Raw genomic sequence first — 18042 nt, 5'->3', positions numbered from 1 at the left:
GCAGTGGCTCTTAGCAGATATGTATGTATATCAAAATCACTTAGGGAAACATACATCTCTATACCTTACTTGCCACAGAAGATTATGCTTCAGTAGGCCTGAGGTAGGACCAGGGCATGTGCTTCCTGAAAAAGCTACAAAGGGGATTTTTGGCTATCTTTAAGAATCACTACTTTAGAGAATAAATTAATAACACATGCAAGCTATAGCTATGAAGAAATATTTCCAATGCTCAAAAACAAAAGTCCAAAAAACAGACTAAACTGCAAACTTCTAGTAACAACTATACCCTACAGTATATTGAATATAAAGTATACTTGGAAATAGTTTGTCCTTATAGTATAATTTGAGAATTTAGAACAAAAAAAATTAGCACTTTTTGATCTCCTTATAACTTACAACTGTAAAGACCACTCTACATCCTAGATAATTTCACATAACCCTAAAAATGTGACATGTTATCTGACACATTTAACATTTAACACATTTAACTTCTCCTTTCCCTTTTTTAAGCACATAAATTATCAAAAGAAATGAACTGCATATTGCAAGGACCACTGCCACATAAGATAAATCCTTCTCTAGAAATGTCTTTAAAATTCAGTTAGAATGAATCATTGTTGAAACTAGGTGATACAAGGAAATTTATTATACCAAATTGCTCATTTTTTTCATACTGCTCATTTTTAAATAGGCATGTTTTTTATAAAAGCTTCAGAACAACAGTGCTTGAGGTAAATTCAGAAAATGAATTATATTTTTAGAAACAGAAAATAAAATAGCCAAGAAAGAGAAAACTCTTCACTATCAACCAACCTCTTTGATCGTGATGATCCTGAAGGTTTGGATTTTTCTGAAGAGCTGGTTCCCTAAACATGAGAAAAAAAATAGAAAGTGAAATTCTCAAAGAAACATTCATTTTGCTAAATAACAAGACTTCGATATAGTGATATAAAGAGATACTTTACATGCCTAAAATAATTCCCTAAAAAAAGGAACTTCAAAAACTAATTCTCAGGGGCTCAGTGATAAAATACATGCTTAAGCACAAACAAAGCCCTGGATTCAACCCCTGAAACCTCCAAATAAACTAATTCTCATTTTTACTTAGGCTTCCTTAACCAAAGATAAAATTCCTGACTTATTCTTTTTCTTTCTGGTGCTGGTGAATAAATCCTATAGCAGGCCCTCTACCACTAAGCTACATCTCCAGCCCCAAATTTATGTTATTTGTTTTCTTTCTCTGATGCTACAAAATGAACCATATGCTTCACACATGCCAGGCAAGTGCTATACAACTGAGTTAAATCCTCATATATGTCTTTTTTTCTTTTTTGGTGGTGCTGGGGATTGAACCCAGGGCTTGGGCATACAAGACAAGCACTCTACCAACTCAGCTATATCCTCGGCCCACATGTCTTTTTTAAACATCACTGTTGCATACTAGGGGATTGAATGTGATACACTGATATATGATGATCCTTGTCCTCTTCAACAGATACAACAAAAGGTACAGAGGTAATCGGATGCCAAAACAAGAAGGAAGTTTTTAGGTCTAAAGTTTTAGATCTTAAATAAAACTTTGGATGTTGCATTCTTCTCTATGTTAACATATTCCATGAAATCACTTCTATAATGTGTTGAGATACTAAATTTACCCTCTTTTGCCACTATGTGGAAAGAACCTCAAAAACATAGTGTTGACCTGCATATCAGGTAAAGGAACTCAGTATTGGGTTGCTATAATAATGCTTAGGAGGTTCTGAATACCAAGTTTAAAGAAATCTAAGAAGTATGGAGCCATGCACCATCTACCAAACACCATTGCTAAAATATCCATTTTAGATGGTTTTTGTTAAATACCTACTTATTAGTAATCCTTCAGTCTTCTTAGGTAAACTGCTCAAGTGAAGCACTACAATATCAAAAACAATGAAAACCTCAAACTGGAAAACTACCAAGCTGAAGAACAAAAGCCTTACAAACAGTGAGGTATTGACTATAAACAATATAATGACATATATGACAGTTCATTATTGGTAATTAGTAAATCTTTGAAATGCTTTAAATTATTCTTACCTCTTCCTTGTTATTTTCCATCGTATCAGGGTTATTTGCAGAACCACTGGTTTTATCTAAAAGACAAGAAATAAAAAACATTATCTTTTTGATATATTATCAATTAGAACACCAACACCTATGACACCATGAATCCATTTTCTAGCTACAAAGTACTACAGTACTGGTAATGCTCATACTAAAATATTCCAAGAAGAGTATTCTGACTAGAATCACTCTCATTTGACACATTGCTTCTTATAAAGCATGAAATTTCTAAAAAGAGTACACTGGTTTCAAAACATTTCCTGCCATAATTTTCTAAGATATTTCCCATGAAAAGAAAACCTCAGGGCTGGGGTTGTGGCTCAGTGGTAAAGCACTTGCCTGGCATGTATAAGGCACTGGGTTCAATTATCAACACCATATATAAATAAATGAACAAAATGAAGATTCATCAACATCTAAAAAAAGAAAGAAAGAAAAACTCGGGCTGGGGTTGTAGCTGAATGGTAGAGCACTTGCCTTGCATGTGTTTTACTCTGGGTTCGATCCTCAGCACCACATAAAAATAAATAAAAATAAAGACACTGTGTCCCATCTACTACTAAAAAAATAATAAAAAGAAAACCTCCACCTTATATAAAAAAATTTAAAATACTAAAATATATTTCATCTCACCATAAAAACTGGAAAAATAAGAGCAAACTAAACCTAAAGCAAACAAAAAAAAATAACATGGAATTAAATTAATTAAACTAATGAAATACGAAATACAAAAGCAATAGAAAAGTCCATGAAACCAAAAGCTAATTCTTTGAAAAGATGTGAAAAACCTTAGGCTAGACTGATCAGGTTCAAAAGAGACAACACTTAGGGCTGGGGCTGGGGATGGGGCTGGGGCTCAGTGGTAGAGCGCTTGCCTACCATGCATGAGGCACTAGGTTCGATCCTCAGCACCACATAAAAATAAACAAATAAAATAACTGCATTCTGTCCATCTGCAACTACCAAAAAAATTTTTTTAAGAGAGAGACAAGATTTAAGTTACTAGAATCAGAAATAAAAGAGGGACATTACTAGCAACCTCACCAAAATAAAAGAAATACTAAGAAAACTATACAAGAATAATTAAATAACTTATATGAAATGACAAACTTCTAAACAAACCACTGGTGCTGACTCAAGAAAAAATAGACAACATAAACAGATGTAACAACTGAAGAGATTAAATTAGTAATAAAAAACACCAGGAAAAAAGAGCAAAGGCTCAGATGTTTTAACCACTCTATTGTACCAAATATTTAAAAGAGAATTAACAGAAGTTCTTCATGAACTCTTCCAAAAAATAGAAAACAGGGGGGTTGCCTCCCAACTCATTTTATTTTTTTTAGTTATACATGGACACAATATCTTTGCTTATTTATTTTTATGTGGTGCTCACGATCAAACCCAATGTCTCACATGTTCAAGACAAGCACTCTGCCACTGAGCTACACCCCAACCCCTCAATTCATTTTATTAGACCAGTATTACCCTGATAACAAAACCAGAGAAAATACAAAAAGAAAAAAACTACAAACCAATACCACTCAGAAATACAGACACAGAAGTCCTCAACAAAATACTAGAAAACTTCAATTGACAACCCAAGCCCTGACTTACAAAAAATCTTTACTAATCATATCTCTGATAAAGGACACTTTTCCAAACTGTACAAAGAACACTTAAAAATCAAAAATGATAAAACAACCTGATTTTAAAATGGGCAAAAAAGTATCTGGACACTTCATGAAAGAAGATACACAGATGATGAAATGATCACATGAAAACATGCTCAACAATATATGTCACTGAAGAATTACAAATTAAAAGAACAATGAGGGCTGGGAATGTGGCTAAGTGTTACAGCACTTGCCTAGCACGATTGAGGCTCTAGGTTCAAACCCCAGTGTAGAATGGGGAGAACCATTCTAGCTACCTATATTTTGTCAGGTATGGTGGAGCATGCCTGTAATCGCAGGGACTCAGAAGGCTGAGGTAAGAGGATAGAAAAGTTCTGTAAGTAATTCTGAGAGACCCTGTCTAAAAATAAATAAATAAATAAAAAGTGATAGGGGTGTAGCTCAGTGGTAAAGCACCCCTGAGCTAAATCCCCAGTACCACACACAAAAAAAAATAAGTAAATAAAATAAGAGGGGCTGGGGATGTGGCTCAAGTGGTAGCGCGCTCGCCTGGCATGCGTGCGGCCTGGGTTCGATCCTCAGCACCACATACAAAACAAAGATGTTGTATCCGCCGATAACAAAAAAATAAATATTAAAATTCTCTCTCTCTCTCTCTCTCTCTCTCTCTCTCTCTCCTCTCTCACTCTCTCTTAAAAAAAATAAAATAAGAGCAATGAAAAACCTGTACACTCCTATTATAATGGTCAAAATCCAAAATACTGAGAACACCAAAGGCTGGTAAGGATGTAAAGCATCAGGAACTCTCATTTACTGCTAGTGAAAATGTAAAATGGTACAAATTCTTTGGAAGATAGCTTGGCAGTTTTTTGTTTACTTTGGTTCTGGCAATACTGGGGATTACAGACAAGTACCACCAAACACAGGGTAAATTTAGCTTTTTAAAAACCTAAACACACTCTTACTATGATCTAGCTACATGTTAATTTACGCAAAGGAATTGAAAACAAAAATACACAAAAATCTGCACATAGATTTATAAGCATTTTATATAAATTTTTATTATGTAAAACTCTTTATAAGAAGGTTTATTCATAATTGTCAAACTTGGAAGCAGTCAAGATGTCCTTTGGAAGGTGAATGGAAAACTAAACTGTGGCACATCCAGACATTGGAATATTTCAGAGCTAAAAAGAAATGAACTATTCAAGCCTCAAAAAGACCTAGAGTAAACCTAAAAGCATATTACTAAGTTACAGAAGCCAATCTAGAAAGGATGCATGTATGATTCTAACTACATGACATTCTGAAAAAGTTTGAGGCCAGCTTCAGCAACTTGCTTAGGGAGACCCTGTCTCAAGATTGATTGATTGATTGATTGATAAATAGATAGATAGATAGATAGGGATGTAGTTCAGTGGAAGAATTCCTCTGGGAACAATCCTTGGTATCAAAAAAAAAAAAAAACAAAACCTGTTGACAGTAAGGGAAGATGTGGGAGGACAGGAACATATTGAAACTCACTGTATTTTCACTCAAATTTGTTGTTAATCTAAAACAGCTCAAAAATAACATAAAGCAGCTCCACAAAATGTCTGCTTTTTAATTTAAAAAAAAGAAACATTACCAAAAATCTATAAAACCCCCACAGGTAACTTCATAATTAATTGTGAAAAACTGAATGATTTCCTTTTAAGATCAAGAATAAGACAAGAAAATCTGTTATTGCCAATTCTACTCAACTTTGCACAAGAGTTTCTAGCCAGAACAAGTAGGCAAGAAAAAAAAAATAAATAAAAGGCCATCAACATTGAAAAGGAAGATGTAAAACAATCCCTATGCAGATGACATTATCTTGTATGTACAGAAGACTCAAAACAATCCACTAAAAATACTATTAGAATCAATAAATAAGTTTGGAAAGGTTGAAGGATACAATATACAAAAAGCAATTGTATGTCTTCATATTTGTGATGAGTGATCTGAAAACGAAAGTAAGGAAATAACAGAATCAAAAGAAATAAAATACTTGGAAATAAATTTAACAAAAGGAAGCAAAAACCTGCCTGGTAAAGTGGTGCATGCCTTTAATCCCAGGTAATAGGGAAGCTGAAGCAGGAGAATTCCTAGAGTCCAGGAGTTTAGAGCCAGGCTAAAGAACAAAGATCCTCCATACATCAAAAAAGTCTATAAAGCTTATTCTTTGAAAACTATAAGACATAGTTGAAAGGAATTAAAGAAGATCTAAGTTAAAGGAAAAACACCTTACACTCACTATGACAGCAACACTCCTCACACTAATCTGTAGAAAAAAAAAATGCTATCCCTGGGCTGGGGTTGTGGCTCGGTGGTAGAACGCTTGCCCCACACATGTGAGACCCTGGGTTCGATCCTCAGCACCACATAAAAAAAATAAATAAATAAAAATAAATATTTCGTATCCATCTACATCATAAATTTAAAAAAAAAATGCTATCCCTGTCAGAATCCAGAGAGAATTCTTTGTAAAAACTGACAGGCTGATTCTTAAAATTCATATGGTGGATGGGGGTATACCTCAGTGGTAGAATGCATGATTACCATGTGCTAGGCCTTGGGTTCAATACCTACTTACACACACACACACACACACACACACACACACAGTATTCATATAAAATTGAAAGAATTGAAATTGAGCAAATAATCTCAAAAACTAAATAAATTTTAAAAAGGAAGATTCATACTCATTCAGATCAATGGAACAAAACTGAGAGTCTAGAAATAAGCTCCTATTGATACAGCCAACTGATTTTTGTAAGGGTGCCAGGATCATTCAATAGAGAAAGATCATTTCTCAAGAAAATGTGCTAGGACAACTAGAGAGCCTCTATGAAATAATAAAGTTGACTTCCCACTTCACACCATATATAAAACAATTAACTCAGGATATATACAGGACATAAATATAAGAATTAAATGAATAAAACTCTTAGAATAGCCAGGCACACCTGTAATCACAGTGGCTGGGGAGGATGAGGCCCTAAACAACTCAGTGAGACCATGTATCTAAATAAAATATTTTTTAAAAGGCTGGGGATGTGGCTTAGTGGTTAAGCACTCCTGGGTTCAATCCCAAGTACTGAAAAAAAAAAAAGCTCTTAGAAGAAACTAGGGGGTAGGGAGTCCTTTATGACCTTGGATTTGGTAATGGATTCTTATATATGACAACAAAAGCATGAGCATCAAAATTTAAAAATAGGTAAATTTAGACTTCATCACAACAAAAGATTAGGGGTTGGGGTTGTAGCTCAGGTGGAGCGCTTGCCTCTCACATGTAAGGCACTGGGTTCAATCCTCAGCACCACATAAAAATAAAGGTATAGGGGGCTGGGGTTGTGGCTCAGTGTTAAGAGTGCTTGCCTAGAATGTGTGAGGCACTGGGTTCTATTCTCAGCACTAAATATAAATAAATAAATCAAATAAAGGTCCATCAACATCTAAAATATATAGTTTTTAAAAAACATTTTGTACTTCAATTAAGGATAAATCATAGAATGGGGCAAAATATTTTCAAATCACATATGTAAACGAAGTGTCCAAAGAAAGATGAATAAAATGTGGTACACTATTAAGCTTTAAAAAGGAAATTGTGATACATAGTACAATCTGGATAAACCTTCAAGATATTATGCTAAATAACAGTAGTTAGACACAAAAGGGCAAAGACTATGACTCCACTTACCTGAGGTTCCTAGCATACAATAGTCTACCCTTATCCAAAGTTTCACTTTCTGCAGTTTAAGTTAGCCATGATAACTGTGGTCCAATATTTAATAAATAAAAATTTCAATAACTATTTATAAGTCCCCCCACTCTCATAGTACTAGGGATTAAACAAACCCAAGGACTTATACCTCCTAGGCAGATGCTCTACCATTGAGCTACATCCCTAACCCTTTTCTAAATTTATTTTGAGACAGGGTCTCCCAAATTTCTGTAGGCTCACCTCAAACAAGGGATCCTTGTGTCTCAACCTCCCACATAGCTAGGATTACAGGGATTCATTTTCACACCTGGGCACAATTCATAAGAATTAAGTTATGTACCATTCTGAATAATATGATTAAATCTTGAATGATCCTACTCCTTCCCACCAGAGACATGAATCATCCTTTTGTCCAGTGTATTCACACTGTATACAGTTCCCATATTATTAGTCACTTAGTAGTCAACTTGGTCATAAGCATTTGTGTTTACTTTATGTAACAATGGCCTGATGTGAGCAATTTGAACAGTCGAAAGAAAACCTACAAAGTGTTCCTATTAAATAAAAAGGTGAGTTTATCACAGATATGACTGTATAAGGGGAAAAAAAGTAAATACAAGGTTCATAATATTTTAGGAATCCCTTAATATAAAATGGGATTCTATAGTCAAATTCATAAAGACAATATTGAATGATAATTGCCAGGGCTGAGAGAGAAGACTGGGAAGCTGTTGCTTTATGAGTACAGAGCTTTAATTGGGGATCATGAAAACATTTTAGAGATGGATTGTGGCAAGAGTTACACACTAACTGTAATTAATACTACAGAACTATACACTTAAAGTCAGTTCAAATAATACATTCTCTGTTACTTACTTTACCACAATAAAAACATAAAATATATAAAGAAGGCTCATAAATATGCATTTATCTTTCCATTGATAAATGGAAAGATAAATGCATATTTTAAAAGTGAGCAAAGAATCTGAACAAACATGTCTCCAAAGAGTACACACAATACATACTCAAAACCATGCTCTATATCTTTAGCCATCAGGCAACTGAAAACCATAACCACAATGAGATGCTATTTGACATTCACTTGAATGGCTAGAATCAAAAAGTCAAATAATAACATTCAAAATGGGTGCCGAGAAATCAGAATCATCATGTACGACTGGTGGGATTATAAAATAGTATAGACACTTTAGAAAACAGTTTGATGCTTCCTCAAACATTTAAAAAAAGTCGCCATATAACCCAACCCTATATTCGGGAACATGAAAATATATGGCCACATACAAAATTTTACACAAATGTTTATGATAACATTGTTCATAATAATCAAAAGGTGGGAATAAGCCAAATGCCCATAAATGGATCAAAGGATAAATAAATGCAGTGTGTGAGTGTGTTTGTGCGCGCACACATGTGAACACATACATATAATAGATATTTGGCCATAAAATGGAACAAGGTACCTTCTTGGAGGGAAGGACAAGGGATGGAACTCAGAGTTCCATGCACACTAGGCCAGTATTCTACCACTAAGCTACAACCCACCCAAAGCAAAGTACTAATATATAATGCAACATGGAAGAACCTTGAAGATGTTTTGCTAAGTTAAAAAAAAATCAGTCACAAAACACCACATATTTATCATGTCATTCATATGGAAGTTTATTATAGGGAAATCTATAAAGATATGAAAGTACATAACTGATTAGAGTTAAAGGGTTTAGGGATGACCTTTTGATATAAAAATGTTCTAAAATTAACCGTGGTAATTGTTTCATCTATGAATATACTATAAACCATGGAATTGTATGTTTTAAACGGGTCAGTGGTACAGTAAGTAAATTTTATCTCCTCTTAAGTTAAAAATTTATATTAAACCCCCATTAAGGAAATTGTAAATTAAAACCACAATGAGTCCAGTACGTATCTGTAATTTCATTTATTTGGGAGGCTAAGGCAGGAGCTTTGCAAGTTCAAGGCCAGCCCAGATAACGTTGGGAGAACCTATCTCACAATAAAAAATAAAAAGGTCTGGGGATATAGCTCAGGTGTAGAGTCCCCCTAGGTTCAATTTCTCATGACCCCTCCCCTACACAAGCCACAATGAGGTATTGTTAAATATTAGACTATCTAAAATTTTAAAAACAATGTCAACATCAAATGTTGGCAAAGAGGGCCTGAGGTTGTAGCTCAGTAGTGGAGTGCTTGCCTAGCATGTTTGAAGCACTGGGTTCGATCCTCAGCACCACATTAAGAAAAATAATTAAATAAGATAGGGGCTGGGATTGTGGCTCAGTGGTAGAGCACCTGCCTAGCATGTGTGAGGCACTGGGTTTGATTCTCAGCACCACATATAAATAAATCAATAAACAAAATAAAGGTTCATTGACAATTAAAGAAAACAAAGAAGTAAAACGTAAAAAAAAAAAAAAAAAAAAAGATAAAGGTATTGTGTGCCTCTACAACTAAAAAAAAAATGTTGGCAAAGATGCAGAAATTGAATCATTCATAAATTGCCATGGAAATATAAAATGGCATAGCCACTCTGGAAAACAGCTTAGGAGTTTCTTTAAAAAAAAAAATCAACATGAAACCATAATATAACCAACTGTACTCCTGGGCATTTATCCCAGAGAAATAAAAACTTAGGTTTATACAAGAACCTGTACATACATATTCACAGCAGTTTTTTTTTTTTAACATTTATTTTTTGGTTGTAGTTGGTTGGACACAATATCTTTATTTTGCAGTTTTAATTGTAACAACTCAAATCTAGAATCAGCCCAGAGGTACTTCACAGGCTGAACAGTTAAACTGTGGTATTTCGGGGGCTGCGGATGTGGCTCAAGTGGTAGCACACTCGCCTGGCATGCGTGCAGCCCAGGTTCGACCCTCAGCACCACATACAAACAAAGATGTTGTGTCCGCTGAAAACTAAAAAATAAATATTAAAAAAAAATTCTCTCTCTCTCTAAAAAAAGAGAGAATGGGAGAGGCAAAAAAAACCACTAAAAAAATAAAAAATAAATAAACTGGTATTTCTATTATGAATTCTAATGTTCAATAAAAAGGAGAGGATTGTTGCTAATATGACAACTAGGATGAATCACAAAAAAATATGCTAGATGATAAAAAATCTGAAAACATGATAAACTATATAAAGCAATTCATATAACATTTCTGAAATGACAAAAATTTTAAATGGAGGACAGATTAGTCATTGCCAGGTGTTAGACACAGGAAAGGCAGGGGGAAGGTGGTGATTGTGATTATAAAAGGGTACGATGGGAGCTAAGTATAATGGTGCTCACCTGTGATTCCAGGTACTTAGGAGGCTGAAGCAGGAGAATCTAAGTTTGAGGTCAGCCTGGGCAACTTAGTGAGACCCTATCTCAAAATTTAAGAAAAAGGACTGGGGTGTAGTGACAGAGCACTCAGCATGTTCAAGGCACTGAGTTTAATCCCCAGTACCAAAAAAATGGGAGGAGGGCAAAGTAGGAAGCCTGTCAGAATGGAACTGTTCTATATCTTGACAATAGTAGTACACACATGAATCAATAATATGTAATAAAATTGTATATCACAGGGGCTGGGGTTGTGGCTCAGCAGGAGAGCATTCGCCTAGCATGTGCAAGGCCCTGGGTTCGATTCTCAGCACCACATAAAATAAATAAATTGATTAATAGAATGAAGATATTATGCCCAACTACAACTAAAAAATAAATTTTAAAAAAGTTGTAATGTCTTGTAGTAAGCACACACAAGTACAAGGAAAACTGAGGAAACAGATTTTTAGACTGGTAGATTCTACAAACACCAGTGTTCTGGTAATATTTCATTACTATTTTATAGAATGTCACAATTAGGAGAAACTAAACAAAGAGATTTCTCTGTATCAGTTGGTACTACCACATGTGAGTCTACAATTATCTCAATAAAAACTCAGTTTTTAAAAAGTCAGCAAACTGGAAGTACAGGGGAATACCCAATACTTGATACAGAGCACCTATAAGAAATCTACACAATAAACATCAAACTTAATTGTGAAAGACTGAATGATTTCCCACGAAGACTAAGAATACCATGGTCTTCTATTAATCTTCTTCTTAAATGTAATACTTTAAAATACAAGAAGTCCTAACCAGAATAATGAGGAAAAAAGGAAATCAGACACAAAGATGGAAAGAAAGAAAACTGCCCCTACTGAGACAACATGAATGTCGAAGTAGAAAATCCCAAAGAATCTACAAGCCGGGGAGAATCCTGGAACAAATAACTTGAGTTCAAGAAGTTCATAGGATACAAAGTCAACATTAAAAAGTCCACTGAATTCCTACATACCAGCAACGAACAACTAGGATTATCAAATTTAAAAACAATAAAAGTTAAAATAGCATACAAGCTAGGCGCACTGGAATGCACCTATAGTTCCAGAGACAACATGATCACTTGAATCTAGGGAGTTTGAAGGCAGCTTGGGCAACATAGCATAATCCTTCTCCAAAAAACCTGCAAAAATGTAAATGTATAGGTAAAACTCTAGCAAAATATATTCAAGATTAATATACAAACAAAACTGATTAAGAAGTTTTACTCATAATTTTCCCTGAGTACAAGTAAATTCTTTTTCCTCCCTCCTCTCCTCCCTTCCTCTTTCAGTACTAGGTGGGGCTTTAACTAAGGGCTTCACATATGCCAGGTAGCACACCAATGAGTTATATCTCCAAACCAACACTTTTTTTTTTTAGTACTAAAGATCAAATCCAGGGGCTCTCTGTCACTGAGCTACATCCCCAGTCTATTCTGTTATCAAGAAAGAGGGTCTCACTAAATTGCTGAGGCTAGCCTCAAACTTGTGATCCTCCTGGGTTTGAGCCTCCCACATCACTGGGATTACAGTAACATTTCTATTCTTTACATACGTTTGGTTGATAACTGTCCAGTTTTATAGTTGTTTCTTGGGGAGATGATTTGACGAGCAAATTGGTCTGTACATTTTGTAATGTTTGCTTTTTATCAGAGTGGATAATTTCTATTAGCCTATCACCAAATCATTGGCGTTTCTGCTATCTCTAGTGTCTAGTTAAATACAATAACTTGTTTTTCAGAAATTAATTCTTCAGTGCTTAGCAGGCTAAAGCAGGAGGATCACCAAGTTCGAGGCTTGCCTCAAACATAAATAAAATAAAGAGAGCTGGGAATGTGGCTCAATCATAGAGTACCTCTGAGATCAATTCCCAGTACCACAAAAAGTAAATAAATAAATTCTTCAGTTAGTGAATTTCAAATTGGTTTTCTTCTTCTTATATTTCTTAGTGGAATTTCCTATCTGTCCAATCACATATTTGTTTTTTGCACTTGGGCATAGTTATAATAGCTGGTTAAGTGCCCCTGAGTTCAATCTCTGGTACTAAAAAAGAAAAAAATAAATCATAATTTTATAAATTAGTCTTTATAGATTAATCTAACAAGCACAATTATAACTAATAACCTAAATTAATATTACCCAAAAAAGGACAAATCCTACCATGTATCTTGCAATATGATGCACTTACTGAGAAGACTGTAATACCACTTTACATAGTACTCCTGACAAAAAATATACGCTAAATCTAATCATAATTAAACAGGCCCATTCACAAAGTAATAGACCTACACATGTCAAAAAATTCATGGCAACTGAGCACAATGGTGTGCTCCTACAACCCCATCAATGTGGTAGCTAAGGATGGAGGACCACAAGTTCAAGGTCAACCTTGACAACTTAGATCCTGTCTCAAAATGACAAAAAAAAACAAGGACTAGGGATGAGGCTCAGTTGTACAGCATCCCCAGGTTTAATCCCCAGTACCACAAAAAGACAAATTCTTGGTCCTGAAAGACAGAGAAACTGTTTTGTATTTAAAAAGAATACAGAGACATGTCAATTTAAGCAATGTGTAATTTTGAACTGGATCCTAGACATAGGGACAAAAAACCTTACCTACAAACATCATTGAGACAAAACATAAAAAAATAGGGACAGTAGATTAGATAATAGTCTATTATATAAAGTTTTACCCACCTATTTTACCTTCCCCATTATTATTTATTATATCCTATATTCTGGTGTTCCTATTTCAAATAATTTCCCTTCTGATTTCAGAAAACCCTTAATTTCTTTTAGTATAAAGATATTTCCTCTAGTTTAGGTCTGTTGACATCAAGTTCTTACTTTGTCTAGAGATGTCTTCATTCCACCCTTCATTTAAACATTTTAAAAGGATGTTTTTGCTGAATACAGAATTATACCTTCACAATTGTTTTCATTTGGCACTTTAAAGAAATTATTTCATTGTCATTTATTTTCTATCATTTCTGCTAAGTCATCAATATTACTTTTGTTCCTTTGAAATTAATATCATTTTCCTCTAGCTAATTATATTTTCTTGGTTTTACTCTTTGAATTTCATATGATATAACTAGACGTTGTTTTCTTTATATTTATTCAGGGTTAGGACTCACAGTACTCCTTAAATCTATGCCTTGATGTCTTTCATGGTCTTTAGAAAATTTGTCTTCTGACCTATTCTCACTCTTCTCTCCTTCTGGAACTCTTAATTATACATATAGCTGAACTTCACTCTGATTTTTATTTTTTCTACATAACTTTTCTCCAACCACCAAGTATAACTACCTAAAACTGGTAATCATCACATTACACAGGATTTTTTATAAAAGAGAAAGGGAGGTAAAGAGGAGGTCTTAAGTAGTTTTATAAAAAAAAAAATTCACAAAATGTAATCAGAGATGTTCTCAAACAACATAAAATTTTAATTACTAATACATGAGTAACTACAAGGATAAATATTTCTATACTACTCCCACTTCTTCTAATTATACATAAAACCATATTAAGTGCTTCCTTCTCCAAGTTACTACAATAAAATACAAAATTACATTTTTACTTGCCCAAATTAAAATCTCATGTCAGGTCCTAGCAAAAATACACAAGAAGGGCTCTTATAAAGCTTGCTAATCTCATTTTCCACAAATTGAAAAAAAAAAAAATTGGTACCAGGAATTGAACCCAGGGACACTTAACCCCTAAACCACATCCCCAGTCCTTTTTTTATATATATATACTTTTTATTTACAGAGTATTGCCAAGTCGTTTAGGCCTCACTACATTGCTGAGGCGGCTTTGCATTCCACAATCTTCCTGTCTCAGCCTCCCATGCCACTGGGATTACAGGCATGTGCCACCACACCTGGCTCATAAATTAAAATTCTTTAAAAGCTATATATCCTCCAAATATAATTTTTTAAAAGACTATAAGATAAGCAGGTTCAATTTCAATTTACCAATGCTTTGGTTCATCACAAGTCGTGGAGGAGAACTTGTTTCTTCAGATTCTTCTGATGAGTGTGCCAGGAAGTCATGAAGCTTCTGCACCAATGTATTCAACTTGCTTTCACTATCAAAACAAAAATTTAAAGAATTTGCTTAATTAGCCTGCCATGTATTTAAATAAAAATCTCTAACAAACTAAAAACCTATCTACACTATTAATATTCTGAGAGTATGCATATTCAAAGTAAAAATTAAAGGAATTGAATTTTATCTCTTGGAGATATATAAAAATATAAGTAATGCAACCTAACCATACACTTACCCAGGCTTTAAATATCATTTAAGGAAACTGCTCATATTACTCACTAAACACTTCCAAGATATTGAGAACTTTAAATGTTCTGTGTGTTTAAACAAAGTTAGTTACACTTTACTTTCTGTTAAATCATTTTAAATGGATCATAAAATATTATCCTTAACCTAATTTTTGACAAAAATAAACTTTCCCAGCTGGGGTAGTGGCACAGTGGCAGAGTGCTTGCCTAGCATGTGTGAGGCACCAGGTTTGATCCTCAGCACCATGTATCAATAAATTAAAAAAAAAAAAAAAGTCCATTGGCAACTAAAATTTTTTTTTAATTTGAAAATAAACTTTCCTATGACAAGAGTGTTTTTTTGTTTTTTTTATGAGGGAGGGGCTAGGGCTGGGGCTCAGAGTTAGCATACTTGCCTGGCATGTGTGAGGCACTGGGTTCAATTCTCAGCACAGCATATAAATAAAATAAAGGTTTATCAACAAATAAAATTTTTTTAAAATAAAAATAAAATAAAGGTATTGTGCCTACCTACAACTAAATAAAATACATATTTTTAAAAAATAGGGGAAAATTTTTTTAAATTTTAACTGTAACTACCTTTTTTCACTATTAATAGCAGGCCCTTCTACAAATCTTATCATATTATCATTAAACATTTTAGTCATTATTTTCTCTTACTTGTATACAGGCTATATATGGAAAAGCCTTAGAACCAAAACAGCTTTTCAAGAAAGATTTAAACTTGGCAACATCCAAAATAAGGGAAGCAAAACTTTTTTTTTCCTATTCATTGTAAGTATCAGTAATTTAGGGCTGGGTGGTAAAGCATTTGCCTCACGTGTATGAGGCACTAGGTTGGATCCTCAGCACCACATAAAAATAAAAAATAAAGGTATTGTGTCCATCTACAACTAAAAATTTTCTTAAAATTTTCAAAAAGTATCAGTAATTTAGCAAATATATTTACTGAACATTTACTATCTTGGAGGTCTCTGAAGTATTTTTTATAATTATACTATCTTCTGCTTGGCACAGTTTAATTGTATATCTGACTGACAGATAAATAAAACATAGACTAGGACTTGGAAGAGTTTAGATTTTCAGGGAAATATTTATGAAACAAATTTTATAGCATAAAGTTAAATTGTATAATAATCCAACAGGGTTACAGAGAATTTAAAGTTTAAATGCAGAAAATAAATACCCCATTTTTAGTAAAATTAAATTATCCAAACTTTAAAGCAACAGGAAAAATATGACTCCATCAAAATTCACAACTTTTCTAAGTTTAAAAAAAAGTGAAAACAACCCACACAATAGGAGAAAAACATTGTTAAACAATATATCTCAAAACGGTGCAGTATCCAGAATACATAATAAATTCTCAAAATTAAACTTTTAAAAAAATTTCAAATTAAAAATGGGCAGAGAAACTGGATGAAGTGGCACAAGCCTGTAATCCCACATAACTGGGAGGCTGAAGCAGGATGATTGCAAGTTTGAGGCCAGTCTTGGTTCTGATACCTTAGTCTTGGTTCTGATACCTAGGAACTGGGGGAAAAAAGTCAAATAGAGTAATGAAAATGACCCAGCAATTTTACTTACAGATATATACCCCAAAACAAATAAAAATATATGCCCACACATGGAAATAAAAATTGTATAAAAATATTCATAGCAGCATTTTCCTTAACAGCAAGAAAGAGGGAAGCAACTGATAAGTGAATAAACAAAATGAGGTGTAATCCATGAAATTTACATCCCAATAAAAAGGAATGAAATACTGAATATTGATACTTGCTAAAACATGCATGGTCATTGAAAACAACATGCTAGTCGGGTACAGTAGCGCATGCCTGTAAGTCCAGCAGCCCAGGAGGATTTTGAGTTCAAAGCCAGCCTCAGCAACAGCGAGGTGCTAAGCAACTCGGTGAGATCCTGTCTCTAAATCAAAATGCAAAATAAGGCTGGGTATGTGGCTCAGTGGTCAAGTGCCCCTGAGTTCAAGAAAAACAATATGCTAAAGAAAACATACATTTCAAGTATTACTCCACTTATATCTATGAACTGTCCAGAATAGTCAAGTCCACAAAAACAGAAAGCAAATCAGTAATGGCTAAAGATAGAGAGAGGGAGAATTGGGAAATAAAGGATACCATTTTTAGAGTGATAAAATATTTTAGAATTAGGGTAGTAGAAATGGTTGCAAAACATTGTGAATTTACTTAAACACTGAACTGTATATTATTAAATGGTTAAAATGATGGCTTTTATGCTACATGAATTTTATTTCCATAAAAAATTACTCTAGGGGCTGAGGCTGTGGCTCACTGGTAGAAAGCTCACCTAGCACGTGTGGGGCACTGGGTTCGATCCTCAGCACCACATAAAAATAAAATAAAAGTATTGTGTTCACCTACAACTAAAAAATATTTTTAAAAATGACCCTAAAATCAGGATGGAGGGTTGGGGTTGTGGCTCAGTGGTAGAGTGCTTACCTAGCATGTGCAAGGCACTGGGTTTGATCCACAGCACCACATAAAAATAAATAAATAAAATAAAGGTATTTGTGTTCAACTACAACTAAAAAATAAATATTAAAAAAATAAGGCCGGATATTCAAGAAGATACATTTCTTTTTAACTGGGGGAAAAAAAAAAAAAAAACAGCACCACCACAAAAGCTATGTAGGCATCTCCAAAAAACTCCACAATCAACTTAAAAGGTAAACTAGTGTGAAAATTTACAAAAATACAGGAATAAACATTTATTATACAGAACTATTATGGGGGGAAACTTCATGAGTAATCAAAAGAACACATTCAAATACTGTGAATGAAGCTGCAGCTAAGTCAGGCCTTTCTGGACAGGCACCACCTCCAC

At 34.0% G+C, this 18042-nt stretch overlaps 1 protein-coding gene across 7 annotated transcripts in view; it reads right to left on the bottom strand.

Moving 5' to 3' along the window:
- Atrx (ATRX chromatin remodeler) overlaps positions 1 to 18042 on the bottom strand; it is a 224947-nt gene that overhangs the window by 164639 nt on the left and 42266 nt on the right. For 6 of the 7 annotated variants that reach the window (XM_071606698.1, XM_027922953.2, XM_071606695.1 and 3 more), the window contains 3 exons: positions 14854 to 14966; positions 2080 to 2135; positions 817 to 869 (listed from right to left, as the gene is read on the bottom strand). In XM_071606698.1, the coding sequence (XP_071462799.1) occupies positions 817 to 869; positions 2080 to 2135; positions 14854 to 14869 (125 nt within the window). In that variant the 5' untranslated portion in view covers positions 14870 to 14966. The remainder of the gene's footprint in view (positions 1 to 816; positions 870 to 2079; positions 2136 to 14853; positions 14967 to 18042) is intronic. The other variant, XM_071606700.1, reaches the window with a different exon arrangement.

This window comes from Marmota flaviventris, chromosome X, assembly GCF_047511675.1.
Source record: "Marmota flaviventris isolate mMarFla1 chromosome X, mMarFla1.hap1, whole genome shotgun sequence".
In the NCBI taxonomy this organism is placed as follows: domain Eukaryota; kingdom Metazoa; phylum Chordata; class Mammalia; order Rodentia; family Sciuridae; genus Marmota; species Marmota flaviventris.
The sequence above is the reverse complement of the archived record's forward strand: the minus strand, read 5'-3'. Positions and strand labels throughout refer to the sequence as shown.